At 35.6% G+C, this 18,001-nt stretch overlaps 1 protein-coding gene across 1 annotated transcript in view; it reads right to left on the bottom strand.

Annotated features, from left to right (window-relative positions):
• LOC134546296 (GRAM domain-containing protein 2B-like) overlaps positions 1-18,001 on the bottom strand; it is a 365,293-nt gene that overhangs the window by 231,630 nt on the left and 115,662 nt on the right. The window contains exon 4 of the mRNA XM_063389016.1: positions 1,555-1,647. Coding sequence (XP_063245086.1) covers positions 1,555-1,647 — 93 coding nt within the window. The remainder of the gene's footprint in view (positions 1-1,554; positions 1,648-18,001) is intronic.

Raw genomic sequence — 18,001 nt, 5'->3', positions numbered from 1 at the left:
AAAATTAAGTGAAAAACTACTTAAGTACACTCTGCCGTAGGTAGTTTCAAAAATTTTCTAGTGAAACAGAAGTATTAATTAAATTTACCACAGCTTGCTAAATTAATTCGTTTTCTGAAAAAAGTAAAATCTGTAGTTGATATATATATATATATTTAAAATATATATATCAATATTTTTTTTGTTAGAAGTAATTTACTAAACCACAGAAGAATGTAGTTTATTTCTTAATTGACTTTTGTTTAAAGTCATTGCTGAAAATATTTTTTCAGTTGCTGCTGAAGAAAAAGTAAAGCACAGAAACAGCTTTGATAAACGTTGCTAAAAAAATTTTAAAAAATGGAACATCTGCTCTTTCCGAGAGCTTTTATTTGGAAAAAAAAGTAATAGATATGTAGGTAAACTGAAACATTAAAAATCCATAAAAGTACTAGCAGTGGACACTCTTCCTGCAGTCCTTATGGCTCTTTAATTGATTCTCAAGTGCTCCGATACGGCAGTTATGAATATGGCAAAAAATAAAGAATATCACAAATGAAAAAATATATTTTATCCATTTTACCATTGTTTCATTATTTATATACTAACAAAAGCACCCGTGCTTTGCTACATGAACACGCTCACACTGCTCGTTAATCATCCAGGGCGCAAAATATTCTGAGTGCAGCTCTATTTAGTTCTATGATATCCACCAAAGCTATCATCTTGTGTTTATATATGAAGTTATCAGTGAGTGAGTGTATTTTGGATTAAACATTTAGCCTAGATAATTAGACCTGAGGCCAAATTCTATACATAGGAATATTTTCTCAGAGATCACTGGGTGTTGGCCTTAACACTATTTAAGCAATTTCAGAGCTGAAGAAAATGTCTTTCTTAATGCATCTTTAGAGAATAACATAAAACTATTTGATATTTCAGGTTTAAGGGCTTTTGTATTTAAAAAAAAAACGTTTTTAGCCGGTTTACTGTTAATTGAAAGCAAACAGAATGAACCTATGAAGAGTTAACTTAACCCAATTATCTTATTCACAAATTTATAGAAAAAAAATTGTATTAATATTTTTGTCCATTCTTATATTGTGTGAAAGTTTTAAGAAGTTCTGATTGTAATATTTCCCGATGCACTTTAATATACAATAAGACAGCTAGGGAAGGGGTAATTGTTTTAAAAAAAATGCAAAAATTCACTTACAATCGGTGAATTAAACTAATATTACGAAAAAAAACCTAATTTTTTCTCATGCCGTCAAAGTCTACATAATGATATTTTAATATCATCCGAAAATAATTATGTCTGTACATATTAGGAAAATGAGTACGAAAATCGCTAAAATGTGAAAATTAAAATATATATATAATATTATCTACAATACCTAATAAAAAAAAGATATATTGCACACGGACCCTTTGGAGAATCTACGGAATAAATTCCATGGGTCCAGAACTTACCGGAGACAGACAGTCAGACATCTTTTATTAGATGTTATAGATAATATCTAAAACCATTCCACGAGGAAGCTGAGAGCAGAGGGGGGGGGGAAGACGACTCACCCATCGAGGAACGACGTGTCGATGACGACCCTCGGCTCGGCCTGCTCGTCACCGGAGGAGGGCGGGTCCTGGACCACGACCGGCGCCGGCGGCCTGGAACAGCGGGGACTCGGTCACCGGGAGACTAGCCTTGCTCGTAGAGCTGGGATACCCTACTTACCACCGCCCAGGCGACTACCTAACACAGCCACTTTGCCACTCGCACTCCTCTACGGAGCTGCTAGCCATGCTCCCTGAACCCCCCTCAAACACGTACAGTAAACCAGGTTGTGGGCTGCAGTCCTCAGCCCGGTGCGAACACTCGACCCCGGGGGCCGCCGCGGTCATTACGTCACCCCTGTCCCTGGCTGCCTGGGATCGCTCCCTCAGGCAACTGCTCTGAGCCACCAGCGGCGAAACACATTATCACTGTGTACCAGGGGAGTGCTCTATCTAGTCTATGGTCTTAAATTCCGAGTCTTCACTCGCCTAAAACTGGCTTTCTTGGGACCTTTTCGTTTTCTACCACCGTGAGTTATTGTTCCTGACATAGTGCATTATTATACCTTGTTTATATTGCTTATATTGCGAACTGCCGTACTATATACAGTGTGGTTTTGTATACTGTCGCAATACATGATTTAAACCAATAGTTCAGGTCCAAACACGACGAGGAAGCACACAGACTATACTATCTCCGAATGATGCCTACAATGGGGAGGATTGATTTGAAACATTTATGGACATACGTCAGTTTTGGTTTTTTTAACTGTATGTCAAACAGAAGCCTCTCAATAATGGGGAAGAAAGACGAGTACACAAACACACGAGAAAGCTAGCCAAAATCAGCCAATGCAAAATATTAAAACACATGGACAGCACCGAGAATTTCGTGGAAAGCTGTCTCGTCGTTGTCAGCAAACTGTCCTTCTGTCCTGTGATATTTTTTTCCAGACTAATTCCTAATGCGCAGTTATTTACAGTGTGAAATTATACACACTCAACATAGCAGATTTGTTACAGTACTATTAATAATAATACATTTTATCTAATATTTTTTATATAAAATCTCATACTCTACACTTGTTCCTAGAGTTACTTTATACAACGTTGTAGGTGATTTAACAGAGTTGAGAGTGATAGCTGATTACAGAATGACGCCCACGTGGGGCTCTTCAGGAACACAGCATATGAGTGTTTCCGTCTGGGCAACTGGTAACCATGGAGACCAGAGGCAGATCTGCACACATGCTCAAGTTGAGAAGCTGAGAACTTCCTGACAGCCTCTCTCCACACGCAGAGTTTGACAGACAGTCTGGAGTCCATGTGCACTGAGCCTGTTTGAGACAGCCTGCACACTTTCGTCCCCATGATCGGCGTGCCTGCTCGAAGAGTGATCTGTAACTGTTCATTTCGAACTTGAATGTCTGTTCTGCTGCGGATTCATCATGTTGTTCTGTATTTTAGCCTCGAGGTTTGCAATTTGAGTTTGAATGTCTTGTTTAAGGCTGGTCTTGTTGGCATTCTGCGCCTGCATGTCTTTCTAATTTCTCAGGTTTGGTCGTCGCTCAGTCATAATGGACCATAATTCACTTAAGTTCCATTAACCATCGTGATTCTGCCTTAGCGTTCCAGTATCTCAACAGTCTAAGCTAGGCCTTGACGGTTTACATATTCTAAGAACAGATTTATGCGCGGTAGTTTTGAATAAAACTTAAAACTACGTAAATTACACATTATGGACTTAAGCTGGGCACAGAACTGTAAAAACTAAAAAAAAAAATGCATAATGCGAGCAGTAATATAAATAAAACCAAACAAAATAAAGTAAACAAACTGTTAATCTAGCAGCCAGTAATAAAATAAAACAAGTACTATAAATATAATATTTACAATTGTAATTGTACACTGGAACAATCGGAAGAGTAGAAATGATTTATTTGAAGTATGAAACGAATTTCGTCTACATTAAGTGCAATATTTTTAAGGTTCTTAAACTGACTGAAATATCAAAATATATTTGAAGCTAGAATTTAAATAGCTTGAATAAAAATGACTTTTATTTTATACTGCAGTTATTTCTGGGTTTAGTTCATGGAACACATCAGTTTTCACTTCATATACATATAATAGGTTGACTGTTACTACTTACATCTATAATTACCGGCACTTGCAAGGAAATTTTTCTTGTTCCATCCCCGATTTAAATCTGCAAACTGTATACTCCCATTTGTGGTGTTTGAATATTTGTCTTAGCTGCGAGGTATGCTCATGCGTTGCACTAACTATAGAGCAAAGATTTAGTCTTAAATCAGTGAAAAATGCATCTAAAAAGGACTATTCTGTTTAAAACAAATTTGGTATTGATGGATATAGGACAGAATGAAGGAAATGGGATTTCTTCAAGGGCACTCGAATACACAAAAGAAGCTTCAAGGTTACTCAAAATGGTATAAAAAAATTAAAGGTATAAACATAGAGATGTACAAACAGAATAAAAATAGCAGTGGTTTCAGTTTTGCACTATCATATTGCAAAAGTAGCGAAACTGTGCTTACTTCATTCGAACACCTGACAATCACAATCTCTAATAATTATCATGCAAATATTTATGTGTCTACATGTTTTAAATAGTTCAATGAAAATATTCCGCGAATATTTAGATAACATCTCAAATATAAATACGAAATGCGCTCCCTTTTCACGTAATTTAAAATTAATTCGCAGCAAGTCAAGAACGCGCGACAGTAGCAGTGGAGCGGCACGGCAATTCTACGAACAAAGGAGAGTAGAGAAATTGCAACGGTTCCGGCCCATCTGCTCACTCATTCCGGCACTGAAACCGGGATATTCGTTTACTTACCCCTTTTATCCTATCCTCATAAACCATGATTCATTCCTTCCCAATTGTTATTCCTCCTCTTTCGCGGACTAGACGTTGAGAAAATTGTCTAAAAATATACTTGTTGGACACGCCTGTCGTGTTCCTGGCCCCTTAAATCATCTGCCTTATAACGACAGCCAAGTTGCAAGTTCCTAGCTAAGGGCAAAATACCTAAATGTGGACTCTCTATGGTTCGCGAGTCTGGCAACTGATGTACAGGAAACCCAAAATATAATAATTTCCTAATATGTCATTAACTAAATGATTCACAATTTACTTCAAATTTTATGCGAATGTCGACCTCATCAAACAGGGAAACCAGAAGTAGAACAAAATCAAGATAAAAGCCAGCTTAAAATATCTAAATGAAAATAATGAATTTACTCGCTTCATTCAAGTTATTTGATTACTTTGATTTCCTTTTGACAAAGGTCGATAAACTAAGTAATGTTTAGCCATACAAAAGCAATAAGGTAGCCACTTTTTTATACATACCACGTTCAGGGGGGAAATGGCTAAGGAATCCGATACATTTAAATTTTCTCCTGCTTTCAAATAAAATTATTTATTTTTTAACACAAAACCATTTTACATCACCTCAAAATATAAACGATAAAAGTTCATATAGGCCCACGAGTCATCCTGAAGAGTTTAACTGTTATTGATTTTTATTCTGATTATAAAATTCAAAACATAACGTATTTAAATATCTATACATTGTTTAATCAACTAATTTTTATTTATTTAATGTTTTAGGGACATAACTCTTAATTTTATTTCAATCCTATAATTAATTGAAAGCAGTATATCGTCAGTATGTAGCCCTAAAAAAATTTTTTTTTAGTACATTTATATATAAATTGGTTTTGCGAAACATTAAAAACTAATGATTCTAGAATTTTGGGAACTCTATTTTTTTTATAAAACCTGATTATTTCACAAAATTATAACTTTAACTTAAACGGTTAATTAACAATTTGTGGCCCATAGCACACGATTACAAGCTCCTAGATCGTGCTAGCATTGAAATATAAAATGGTTTCTAAAAAAAACATTAAATCAACTCTTATTAAATTGCATGATTTTTTAAAAAAAGAGCCATAGTCATGTTATAATTTAATTTTAATTCTTAAGCAAAAACACGAAATTATAGAATAATAATTAGTAACTTTCCTTTTAAACATAAACGAACACCAAAAAGGGTTTTTTTTTTTTTTTTTTTTAAGTGAGAATAATGAATAGGGGCAGGCATTTTTCGCGAAAAAAAAATCTGAGAGCAACTAGGTATACCCGCACCTGCGGTTTCTTCCTTGTGATTGGCGGCCGTCTGCGAGAGACGTCGTTGCCTTATTTTACCGAACCACTCAGGTCGTGTTTGCTTCCGCACTGACTTACTGCGATTGGAGTTGCAACAATCGACGTTTACATGGAAGACACCCAATCAAGAAACAGCACATACGATGCTACGGTGTTATAACTTTCAGCTAGTCTCGGAATGATTTCGCTAAATATGCATGCCCCTAGTGATGAAATATCCTCGACAAAACCACAACACAGCAACACAAACGAGTTACGTTGTGCACCGTGAACGGAGAATAGATCGAAGGCACATGCAAGATGAACGTTTCAATGGCCAATTATTCTTCACGTCACATAACGTCAGCTGCATGTGGGAAGCCGTATCTATGTAATTTAGCGAACCCATCGCTTAAAATAACTCCATAAGTATATAACTCACTCGAACAGCTGAGCGCATAAAGTTGGTCACATACGTGTGTCAGTCCCGCTGATTATGCGTGTGCAGTGTTGAATTGCCGTCTAAAGACTTCTAAAACATATGCTATCACAGTTCTACGGAAAAAAATCCGCCAGAAATTATTCATATATGTATTTAAAACATTTCCATTAATCTATAAAACTTACATACGACAGCAAAAACATTTCACGATTTTATTTTTTCAACGGTTTTACTCCCACTATCACACAACTTCTATGTAAATTTAATACTCAATCACGTAAACATTGCGTTAAGTAATGGAATACATATAATACAACGAAAAAATATACATCGTGCAAAATCATGCAATGATTTCGATTGATTTTTAACTCTACGTTACCAGTACTAAAAAAAATGACACCGATAAACATGCTGTGTAAAATTTAAAAATAAAATTGACAATGCTAGATTCAGTCAGTTAATTTAGCTACATATAGAAACATATCATGCGACATTTAATTTATGGAAAGCCTCGTTCAGAATAATATTAAAATTAAAATTATAACCAAGCACATATTGCAGTCATTTTACTTGGTTGGTTGTTCTTTTGTTAATTATTCACCGACCATATGATCAGGAATTTTTTTGTATTACTCAAAAAAAATCTTGCTGAACACTGTCCAGCGATAGATGATATTTACGACAATCATTATAAAAGGTGTAAACGAGTCATGATGCCAATTATTTATAAAGAGAGCATGAAATCCAATAAGAAAAAAGCTTTAAAAAATGGCAACAAAACGTTAACTGTACTCAAATTTTAAGTGTTATGTATCAAGTTGTATTCACCCAAAAGTCATTCCACATTCAGTGATAGAAACATCTGCGGAAGACATTGTTACCCAAAAATATTCCTTAGCTATTGTGCATCCAAAATATGAACAATAACTTATATAATACTGCATGCCGTACTTTATATTACATCTCTTTACTAATATAAAAACTTTCAGCTCGGCCCATAGGCTCAGATGGATTTCTAAGTTCATATTTCTGTACGTGGGAACATAAAGGTCCAAGCTTATTCTAACCAAATGTCAGGAAAATTCATTTACGATAAGGATTTTAAAATTTTTTATTAACAGTTTGTGTATCATTATTTTTCTCAATTTTACCCTCAAATATAGTTATGGTTTTTAACTACATTCTACTTTTAAATTTATTTAGATTAATTTTTTACCTTCCTCCGAAATTTGTATGGATATTAGCCACTTGGTATTTCAGGATTAGTAAAGGTTGAAATTAATTTTACCTGGCATTTGATTAAAATAGGTTTGCCCGTTTTTGTTTTAACGTACCAAAATATAAACTTCAAAATCTACCTGCGCCTCTAAGCCCAGCCGAAAATAATTTTTTGTTCTCCAACCTGGTTTTGATCACCGATTGCAGTAAGACTTTGTAGTTTTAAAAATTATTTCAGAGAAAAGTTGAAATAATTACTAATGTACAAACTTTACAAAAAAAAAGATTTGATACTGTTCTACAGAAGGAGTTATGAATTATTTTCCCAACCGTTATATTAACTGGTGTTAACAAAAAAAATTCAAAACATTTCGGTCATACTCTTAGGAGGTAGAGTAATTTTCAACGGATGCCATATTTTTTTATATTACGGGAGCTATAGTGATTTTTCAATTTTTTAAAACAACATTATTACCCTCTTTGGTCCGATTTTGCCCATTAACGAACTCGGCCGAGATGGAATATCGAGTTTTATGTATTCATCTGGAAGTAATTTCTGCAAAATTATAGCAGTTATTGTGTCCATGAATAAGATTTAAAAGCATAAAATTTTAAGTGGACGATTGGGAGTCTAGGGACGTGAAACGAAAAACTAGGTAGAAATTTTTCAGAACTCACACCATGTCAACGACTACTCAAGTACATCTTACAAGTGGTGTCATACTAAGTTGCGGATTTCGGAACATCGAGTCGAACAAACACATTCCAATGCCTTTTACTACGAGTCATTATTTTACGTTTGACAGCCACTCGCAGTCATTTCATCTGTTGACTGCATTTTAAAATAAATTATAACATTCTCTGAATGTATTTCTCTCATATATCACAAAACCTTGATTAAACTGATGATAGTAAATAATCCAACTGAATAAAAGCAATTTTGCATGCATACACATCGTAATCTGACGTTTGTGTCTTATTTTATATGTTCTCATTGTGCTTATTTTTGAAAGTTCACCTCCATAAATGGGCATGAAAATTGTAAAAAAATTCGAACATCGAGAAAATAGAAAGAGGCGTATAAAACTCATGCCACACTGTTCACCAAAACATATAAAGATTATATAAGAACCTACGATCATGCACAGAGTTCAAAGTGTGGATGTGAAATTGCAAACCTGAAAAAAAAATTGTTTTGTTGAGACTACAGAATACTTTTGTCGTCACCACAAAATACTTTCTAGATTCTACGTACACTGACAAAATATTTTGTGGTGGGTACACAACTTTGTTTTTCACTGCGCCATTTGTAATATTGTGACGTCACGGCAGCCATACTGAATGCTGTCGCACGTTCCTGCTCGGATAAAAAAAAAAGAATTTCACTGCTCCTGATCCCAGAGGCGGTCCGAAACGAAGAGAAGGCACAGAGAATGTTCCGAAAGTGAACGAGGTTTTCCGTGCACGCGGGCAGGAACTACCCGAGGGTCGGGACACACAACACAGACATCGCACAGACGGCCACGTGTACCTTTCTGGCATCGGACATAGCAAGGAGCGGCAGCCGAGGCCAGCCGGGGTCCCGCCCGGCCAAGAAGCGCGTGAGTCGGCCGGCCGAGCCTACGGACAGAACACACACCACACACAAACACGCGTGCGGCTCCGGCTCCGAGCGCACACGCCCATGCGGTACACTGCGAAACAAGTTTCACCTTAATTTCTACGAACAACTATCCAGGGATCTTCGTTGATTTGCTGTTATCCTCGTAAATTAACTGTGATATCCCTTGCATTAGCACTTATCCACAAGAATAATCTTGGTATATTGCCAAAAAAAATATATTCAAAAACTTGTTAAGTCAACATCAAGAACGCCCTTGTTCCATACACTTGCCTGTTTACCCTGTTTGCAGCGGAGCACGGAAGTACGAAGTTGAAGTAAGGAGTAGGTTTTAAGAAGATACAGAATCTGAAACTACGAAGAATTCTTCGTTTATTTCAGGTAATTTCTTCGTTACAAAGATCGTAAATCTACTGAATTTTCTGACAGTGTAGGGACGACGTCAGGGGGAGGCCCGTTGGGACCGGACTGCTCCCTTCCAGAAATAAATACAAGCGACGACAGAATGAGAAAATTACAGCAATAGAGAGATTATTTAGGAAGGTTTATTGTAATCCTTAGTAGGATACAATATCGTATTTCATTGCAATTATAGCCCGACATGCCTCGTGTACAGAAGCGGCAGAAATGATTTCTCCCAAGTAGTCCATATTTAATGCCGGTTTACATTCGTGTTACTGCAAGTATGCATTTCATACAAATGTGGCATCTGTGTTTCATGTACTTGGTAACAATAGTAAATATGTATTTATCATAAAACAATGACTTAACAAAGTATTAAATTAAAACTAAAAAAATAAAATTTTCAGTTTACTTCATCTCAAGGTAAAATCGTTACTTAAAATTCTATGAGTAAACATTGAATTTCTAAAATTATACTATTCCCTGAGATTTCGGTGTGGCAATTTTATTTTAAAAATCAATCACGAAGAAAACTTGCCCATTAAAATAATGATGTAATGGTTGTACTAGACCCGCTCCTTCACAAAACAATCGCTACGGCCCTGCCTGTGGCCAGCTGTAGATCGCTCGCTCAAGTCTACAGCAGGAAGCAGGACGCATCACAGAACACGATCACCCGGTCCAACAACGACCGTGTTCATCAGAACTGCCCTCGATGGCTGAACAGAAACCTCTTTCCCAGCTGCTCACTCACAAACGTCCGATGGCTCGGGTGATCATGGGGAAGGAGGGGAGGGGTTTCACTTTGCGATGTTTTATAATGGTAACGGTTGTTTTGATTTTAAGCTTGGGAGGGGGGGAGGGGAAGAATGTACCATCATACGTGGCGGAAGAGCACAAATTCCGAGTCGACTTGAAGAAATAAATACATGCAGGCAAGGGATTGCGCTGTGTACTCCTGCATAACACGAAATAGACTTAGAAAAAATTATTTCAGAAAGCTCGAACCGTCAGAAATCGAAATGGTTAACAATGAAGGTTTTAGTGGTATTTTCAGGACTGAGATAACTAAATGCGACGGAGATAGCTGGAGTGAGAAACAAGATTGTGGAATGAAGAGATTATCGGATGTTTTTCAAATAGATTGTTTGGTTGAAAATTTGAAACCTAAAAAATCATTTGCATGTGTATGGTATCTTTCGGTTGATTATAATACAAAATTTTCCAGAATTTTATTCGTTATTGGTATCTTCATATTATGGATTATAACTCAGAATGTTTTCATATATTTATAAAATTATAAATTATTCAAAAAGAAATTTGTCATAAATCTGCATAAATGACAACAAATAATGTCAGTATATTTTGGGCGTGTTTGTTGTCAGAATCTAAAATGTTACCTTTGAATGATATGTTACTTTGCAGTAGATATCAATAAGATTATTATTTAAATTAGTTATAATCATGTTGCCATATCAGACAGAAAATTCTGTGACGTGAAGACTTTCGGTAGCTCACAAATATTAATAATATTATAATGTGTATAAATATATGCACACGCATAAACCACTTATATGTCATTACCATATGCCAAGTCATCCAACACAACCCAACTTTAATCAAATTTAGGCAATGTCATTGTCTAAAGAGAGTGTAGTTTTAATATATTTTATATAATATTAATTAAAGGCATTTAATCAATGCCAATTACAGAGTCAGTCACCTACCAATTTCGTATCCTAAAATTTTATAATTCTTAAAAACTTCGAACAAATTGCGAACTTTACAAACTCCAAATAGCAGTTTTAAATGTGAGAAAGATTATTTTTTAATGGAAACATTAGGTTAGTTTTCAAACAATGTCGTTATAAATATAGGTACATGGAAGTTCAATGAAGTAGATAGCTAACAACATAACAACCTAGTTGGTGCACTCTGATTTAAAACTGTGGCATTTTAGTCTACAAGCATAAACTTGCAATAACCACTCTACTGAAACGTTTCTATACATATTTTATATAGAATTTATGTTTTGCGTAAATATTATTTTAATGGGTTATATTAATGTCTAATAATATTAAATAACTCAGCACATTACAAAATTGTCTACTCAAAAGATCAAGAATTAATTGAGGTAATTGTTGCTCATGGAAATTAATTATGTTGCGTTGTTTTTAAGGTAAAGTGGGTAAACACAAAGGTTTCGCGACCCATTCTTATGTACTGAGACTTAATATTACCGGACTTCTGTGGTTATAGTGGGCTCCAAAGTGTTCAGTCCCACGTCTGTTCATGAATGTAATCATGACAGGGGCTAGGCTTGAACCGAGGGAACCCGTCTCGAGCGAGCCACCTTAGCAGCTACGGCCGACGATGAGCATGAGTTAATTAAATATATGAAAATGGGTATTATTGCGTGTTATTAGTATAGGAATGTATTTCCTGGCACAGGCACCAGGCGCTGGTGCCTGGTGCCGACCGAGCTCTGACGTCACGTCCATTTCTGACGTCACGGAGGCCATCTTGGATGATATTGACCTTGAACTTTGACCTTGACCCCGGAGGCCATCTTGGATCCACCATCTCAAAACCACCATCTTTAAATCGAGCGCCTCACTCACAAAAGATGAAATTTTCGTCACGGCCACCATATTGATTTTATTTACTGTCCCACTGGAGGCCGCCATCTTGGATACCGTCGACTTTGTTTCTGCTGTTTGTTCCTAGAGAGCGCCAGCGTCGCTCTGTCTCATCACATAAGGTCGAGGTTCCATTACCTACCAGAGCTATTATGGTCCTTATCGACATAATAAATTAATTTTTTATGCAAAATACATTGGAAGCGCTGTGATTCGAACCATCGCAGCTCTGACCTCTAGGTTGGAAAACATTCGTCTTAGACCGCACGGCCATGGAGACATTTACCAAACTTAGAATTAAGGCTAAGATCCGTAGTTTTGCAGCCACCAGGAAAATTAATTCTCCTACGAAAAGTATTGTATTTAAAAAAAAAGTATCCCGGTGTATGGTAAATGAAGCTTTGACTTTTGCAAATATAATGATAAAAATATTTTTAAAACATTATTTCTAATTAAATTGTAATTAAGAAAGTTTTAAAACTAATAATAAGGTATTTATAAATACGGTACGCGGTTTTTGCTTTGCACACAACTTAAATAAAGTATACTGAATAAATCATCCTATTGTTCGTGTTTACATAACGCACAGAATCGAAACAATTTGAGTTTAAAACTTTTGATGTAAACGACGCGTCGCAATGCGCGTAATGAACGAATGTTGTGTGAGTTCAGCGTTACGCCGCTAGATGTCAGGCCCAAACTTTACTGATGAGTTTGTAGGTTGGCCGCTAGGTGCCCTAACTATCACGGAGTAGTTTTGGCGGGAAATAAAATGTAGCCGTAACGAAAAGTGTTACGATGACGTTATAGTCATCCAGGATGGCGGACGTAACAAATCAAGCAATGTTTCTAGAATCCAAGATGGTAACGTAAATTGCAACGGTGATGACATAATTCAAAATGACGGGTGTGGCATAAGACATTTTTATTACTTTTTAATGAGAATTTTTTAAATATATTAATAAATTACTGGTTTACTCTCGCCGGGAATCGAACCAAGGACCGAAATCGTTTAAGTAACTAAACATTTGAAGTATGCAATTTTTTAAATATTTTTTTGAAATATTTTCGGAATTTATAGCATTAAAATTACGGATTTTCAAGATGGCGACTGTAACGATAATTGCAACAGTTACGTCTTAATACAAGATGACTGTTCTCTCTCAAAAAAGGGAAGCTATTATTACTTCAAATTAATATATATATATATATATATATATATATATATATTTCAAGTCCGAATATGCATGTTATTTTTATATAAACCTTTTTTAATTCTCAGTCTGGTAAATGTCTCGATGGCAGTGCGGTCTAAGGCGAATGTTTTCCAACCTAGAGGTCAGAGCTGCGATGGTTCGAATCACAGCGCTTCCAATGTATTTTGCATAAAAAATTAATTTATTATGTCGATAAGGACCATAATAGCTCTGGTAGGTAATGGAACATCGACCTTATGTGATGAGACAGAATGACGCTGGCGCTCTCTAGGAACAAACAGCAGAAACAAAGTCGACGGTATCCAAGATGGCGGCCTCCAGTGGGACAGTAAATAAAATCAATATGGTGGCCGTGACGAAAATTTCATCTTTTGTGAGTGAGGCGCTCGATTTAAAGATGGTGGATTTGAGATGGTGGATCCAAGATGGCCTCCGGGGTCAAGGTCAAAGTTCAAGGTCAATATCATCCAATATGGCCGCCGTGACGTCATATATGGACGTGACGTCAGAGCTCGGTCGGCACCAGGCACCAGCGCCTGGCGCCTGTGCAAGGAAATACATTCCTATAATACTGCTCGTGTTAAAATACTAGTGTTAGTTCAATGATAAATTGCTACATAAATGATTTGGCATACTTGTATAAAGCACTTAAAATTATTTTTAAATGGCCTATAATTTTTGTCAGGGTTTAAACTCCAAACCTAAACAGACAATCCTTCATTTCACCATAAAGTTAGACATATGACTAACATATAGCCTGTAAGTGGGTACAGGCGTTACACCACGCAAACACACACACGTTGTACTATCGCAGCCACTGTGTCAGATTGCTTCTACCCGATCCCCGTCTTGCGACCCTCCACCCTACCCCTTCGCTTCTTCCGCAAGGTTCGACCAGCCACGCGGCATCTCCCTCCCCTCGTCCACCAGAGGTGCGGCCAATTAGAGCGCAGGTCAGGCATGCGTCGGGCAAGTAAACCTAGGGTAAGGAAATACGCTTTCCCTTGGCACCTCTCGACTCCACTAGTTGTCTATGGCTCTGAAGCCTTTAGAAAGGCGAGGGAACGCGTGTGTACAGTGGATTCGAAGACTTTGCTGGCCATGTTAGGCCCTCTTCGCACGACGAAATTCCGAGGCGGCGTCACGGATAGTCGACTATCGTCAGTTTGAGTTGCCTGCGACTAAGTACCACACACTGAGGAGTACTGCGAAGAGATAGTCTGTTCGGTCTGCCTCTAGCCGTGACGAGTCTCCTTCTAACCACCCCTGTTTTGGCTGCTAACTGAGTTTTACATCATGTCCAGTGAGGATTCGTCAATTGATGTAATTGTGTCCTATTATTACTACAACTTTTACAGAAAAAGTAAAATCTAATACTGTGGTTCCATGCTTACATTGAAAGGAACGTTCACTAAATTGTATTTGTTGCTGCTAAAGAGCTGCAACAGTCTGATTATAATATTTTACCATTAAACTGCACGATGAAGGAATCGTACCTTCACTTGACTGATTATGCATCCACAAGGCAGATGGATACACAACCGCGGGATTGTGTGAGGGCGAAAGAAATAATCTTTATCACTTTACTAACCATGTGCCCGATGGTAAAGTATTTGATCGTCATTTTTTGGAGAATTAACAAGAAAAGCTGATACAACTGACTTATTTTTATAAACAAGACTAAACTCAAATTTCTATAAATCTAACTTTAAAAAAAAAAAGAACTTCCATACACACGTTCATCCCCTATTTAACCATTTAACCCCCTTACATAATGAATTTTTTTTAAAAAAAAATATTTTTCTAATAATCACCTACGTTATATACGAAACTCCTTTACAAAATTTCATGCTGCTAGACTCACCGATGCGTTGTCAGTCAGTGTTAGAATTTTATTAAGTAGATGGTAAGTAAATTATTCATAAATATCATTTTAAACGTGATTAGGTAACATTTTATCATATATATAACCTTTTACTACATTTTCAATTATACATACAAGACTGACGGCAACACTCCTGACAGGTAGCGCGAGTCTGTTGGAATACGTTTAGGATAGGCATCTCTTAGGAGCGGGGGCGGCTGTGACCCCCAAATACTCAACGTTGGAAGATTAAAAACTCACATAAGGAATTGTGACAGACTGGTGGCACATTCATCGTAATCAAAGTGTATATTCTGTGGCACGATATGTTTGCACATGTTCAGTGCAACTTCTCATGAAATATATCATTGTCCTTTTAATGAAACCGAGAACTCTGTACTGTGTGCTGTATGTGGTAATCAACTGTAATGTGTAACTGCCCTGGGAATACATGTAAAACATGCAAAGGTCTCGCTTCGTACTCTAAGAAATGCTACTGATTATTTTTGTTCTTGTAGTACAGTAGAAATTATGTTATAAATTTTTAGTTGTAATTTTATTGTTTCATTTCTCGAACCTGTAACTTTTTTTTAGTAATATTAGTAATTTTAGTTAAATAAACTTTTTCATCAATGAATTTTCAAACTGAGGTGATAGAATCGTGATTATTTTAACAAGCGATTTTTTTATGATTTTTGGAATTTTCCTCGAATTTCTAGCATAAAAATTACAGATTTTCAATATGGCGGGCAATTTTCAAAATGTCGGAAGTTATTTTTATTAAAATGTTATTAATTGTTTTTATAATTTTTAAAAAAAATTCCATTAAAATCAGATGAAAATTACAGATTTTCAAGACAGCTGACATAACAAAAAGTGCAACATTTCTAGAATCCAAGATGGCGACCATAACAAAAATTATAACGGTGACATCCTAATATGGCGGTATGTTCTAGAATTAAAAATGGCGGAAAATAAAATGTGGGGTTCAAAATGGTGGAATTAAAGATGTCGGACCCAAAATGGCGGAATTCAAAATGGTGGATCCAAAATGACCACTGGGGTCAAGGTCATCGAAGATGGCTTCCTTGAAGTCATAATCCAAGATGGCGGACACAATCCTATATCCTCGAGCCAGAACTAGTGGCAGGAGCCCCATTCCTATACTTCTATTATGTTACCCCGAACTACTAAGTGTCAACACCCGTTAGTACAATATTCAATTTCTTTAATAAATGTTTAGTTCAAGATCGAGGTTTTTGCAATAGACATGCGGGGAGTGTTTCGTTATATTCCGTGACATTTGTGAGCTAAGGTAAAAATCAATGACGTCAATAAAGTAAGGGACCACTGATTACTTAATGTGTTAATTAGATAAACTGTTTTCATATTTAACTGAGTACTTATTTTATTATTTTACTTTATTTTCTCAAGCATATTACGTTTTTTCAAATTTTGGTTTCGTAAATATTTAAACAATTTACTGGATAAAAATTTTACAACAAAATGCTACATACACTATATTTGTGCGTTATCAGAAACATACATAAACTTATTAGCACAATAAGATATCTAAAAATAAGGAAACTATTCTAGGGATTTTTTACAGCATAAGTTAATAGAAAGGAGAGACGCCGCATCATTGAGTTTAGATGCCGCACTTTATTAATTTTTTTTTATTTGAAAGTTAAGTTTTCTCTTTCTTCTCTTCTATGTTAATTACACATTGTTCCGTACAAATTCCACGTTTCATGAAGCCACTTCACACATGTTGCACTGAATCCAGCCCACCTTGGAAGTAGTTTTGTATTAGTTCTCCCAACATTTACAACAATTATTGTCGTTGTCAATACCAGTTTGAGTTATAGAAACACATTTATTTCTCTTGTAATATGCTTTACTTAACTTCTTTAGAAGAAGCCACAGATTGAATCATTTCGGGTGATGCTGGTATGGATTAGTATTTTGTTTTCCTCTTTCAATCTTTATAAATTATTTATTATGGTAAGAATCTGTGCATATTGTTTAAATCTTCGTTTATGGCAAACTTGATCAGTCTAACTTTCATTGGTAACAATCAGGCATTTTTCTGAAAAAAATACAAAAACTTTATATTAGAACTTTAATATACAATATTATTACATAAACGTGAACAAGTTTGTATTCCAATCAATACAATATGCCATAAATTTTAGAGTTAAACAAATTTTAACATTTTTTTTCATATAATAGAATACAAAATGAACAATTCGTTGCTTGTTTAAAGAGGAAAATTTAAGAGAAATGCATTACAGGTTTTCAGAAAATATTTGTTATGAATTTGTTTCACTCTGTAAGAAAAGTAGCTTATTTCATAACATTTCTGTATAATAGAAAATTAATACAAAAATATTTTAGGTAAAAAAAAAAACATTTCTTAAATTTAAATACATTAAAAACAGATGTGAATTTAATTTGGCATTATTAATTTTAAAGCATTAAAGTCGTTTTTAATAGACTACTTATAATGCTATACAAAAATTATTTATATCTTGTTTCTTAAATTTTTGTGAATAAAAATCCAAAAATGATGTTTGCAAATATTATAAACCTTGAAAACATATATAAAAACATATTAAATAATGTATTATGTATCTATTCGTGAGTGAATGATCAAAACAAACACACTTTTGACACTGCGGCATCTCCCCTTTATTTTGCGAGGCATCTTACTAACGTTAAAGGAGATATGTCGCACTTTCGGACTGAAGGAAGCGGTTTTTTTTTACCATGCCTGTACATCACAAGTGTCACAACACAATAGCGAAGTAAATAAAACCATAATAAGCAACAAAAACTTATGAACACAAATAGTAACAATTTTTTATACAAACCTCTATTAAAGT

The sequence above is a fragment of the Bacillus rossius genome, chromosome 1 (genome assembly GCF_032445375.1).
Source record: "Bacillus rossius redtenbacheri isolate Brsri chromosome 1, Brsri_v3, whole genome shotgun sequence".
In the NCBI taxonomy this organism is placed as follows: Eukaryota; Metazoa; Arthropoda; class Insecta; order Phasmatodea; family Bacillidae; genus Bacillus; species Bacillus rossius.
Note: the sequence above shows the minus strand (reverse complement) of the source record. Positions and strands in the feature narration are given on the sequence as shown.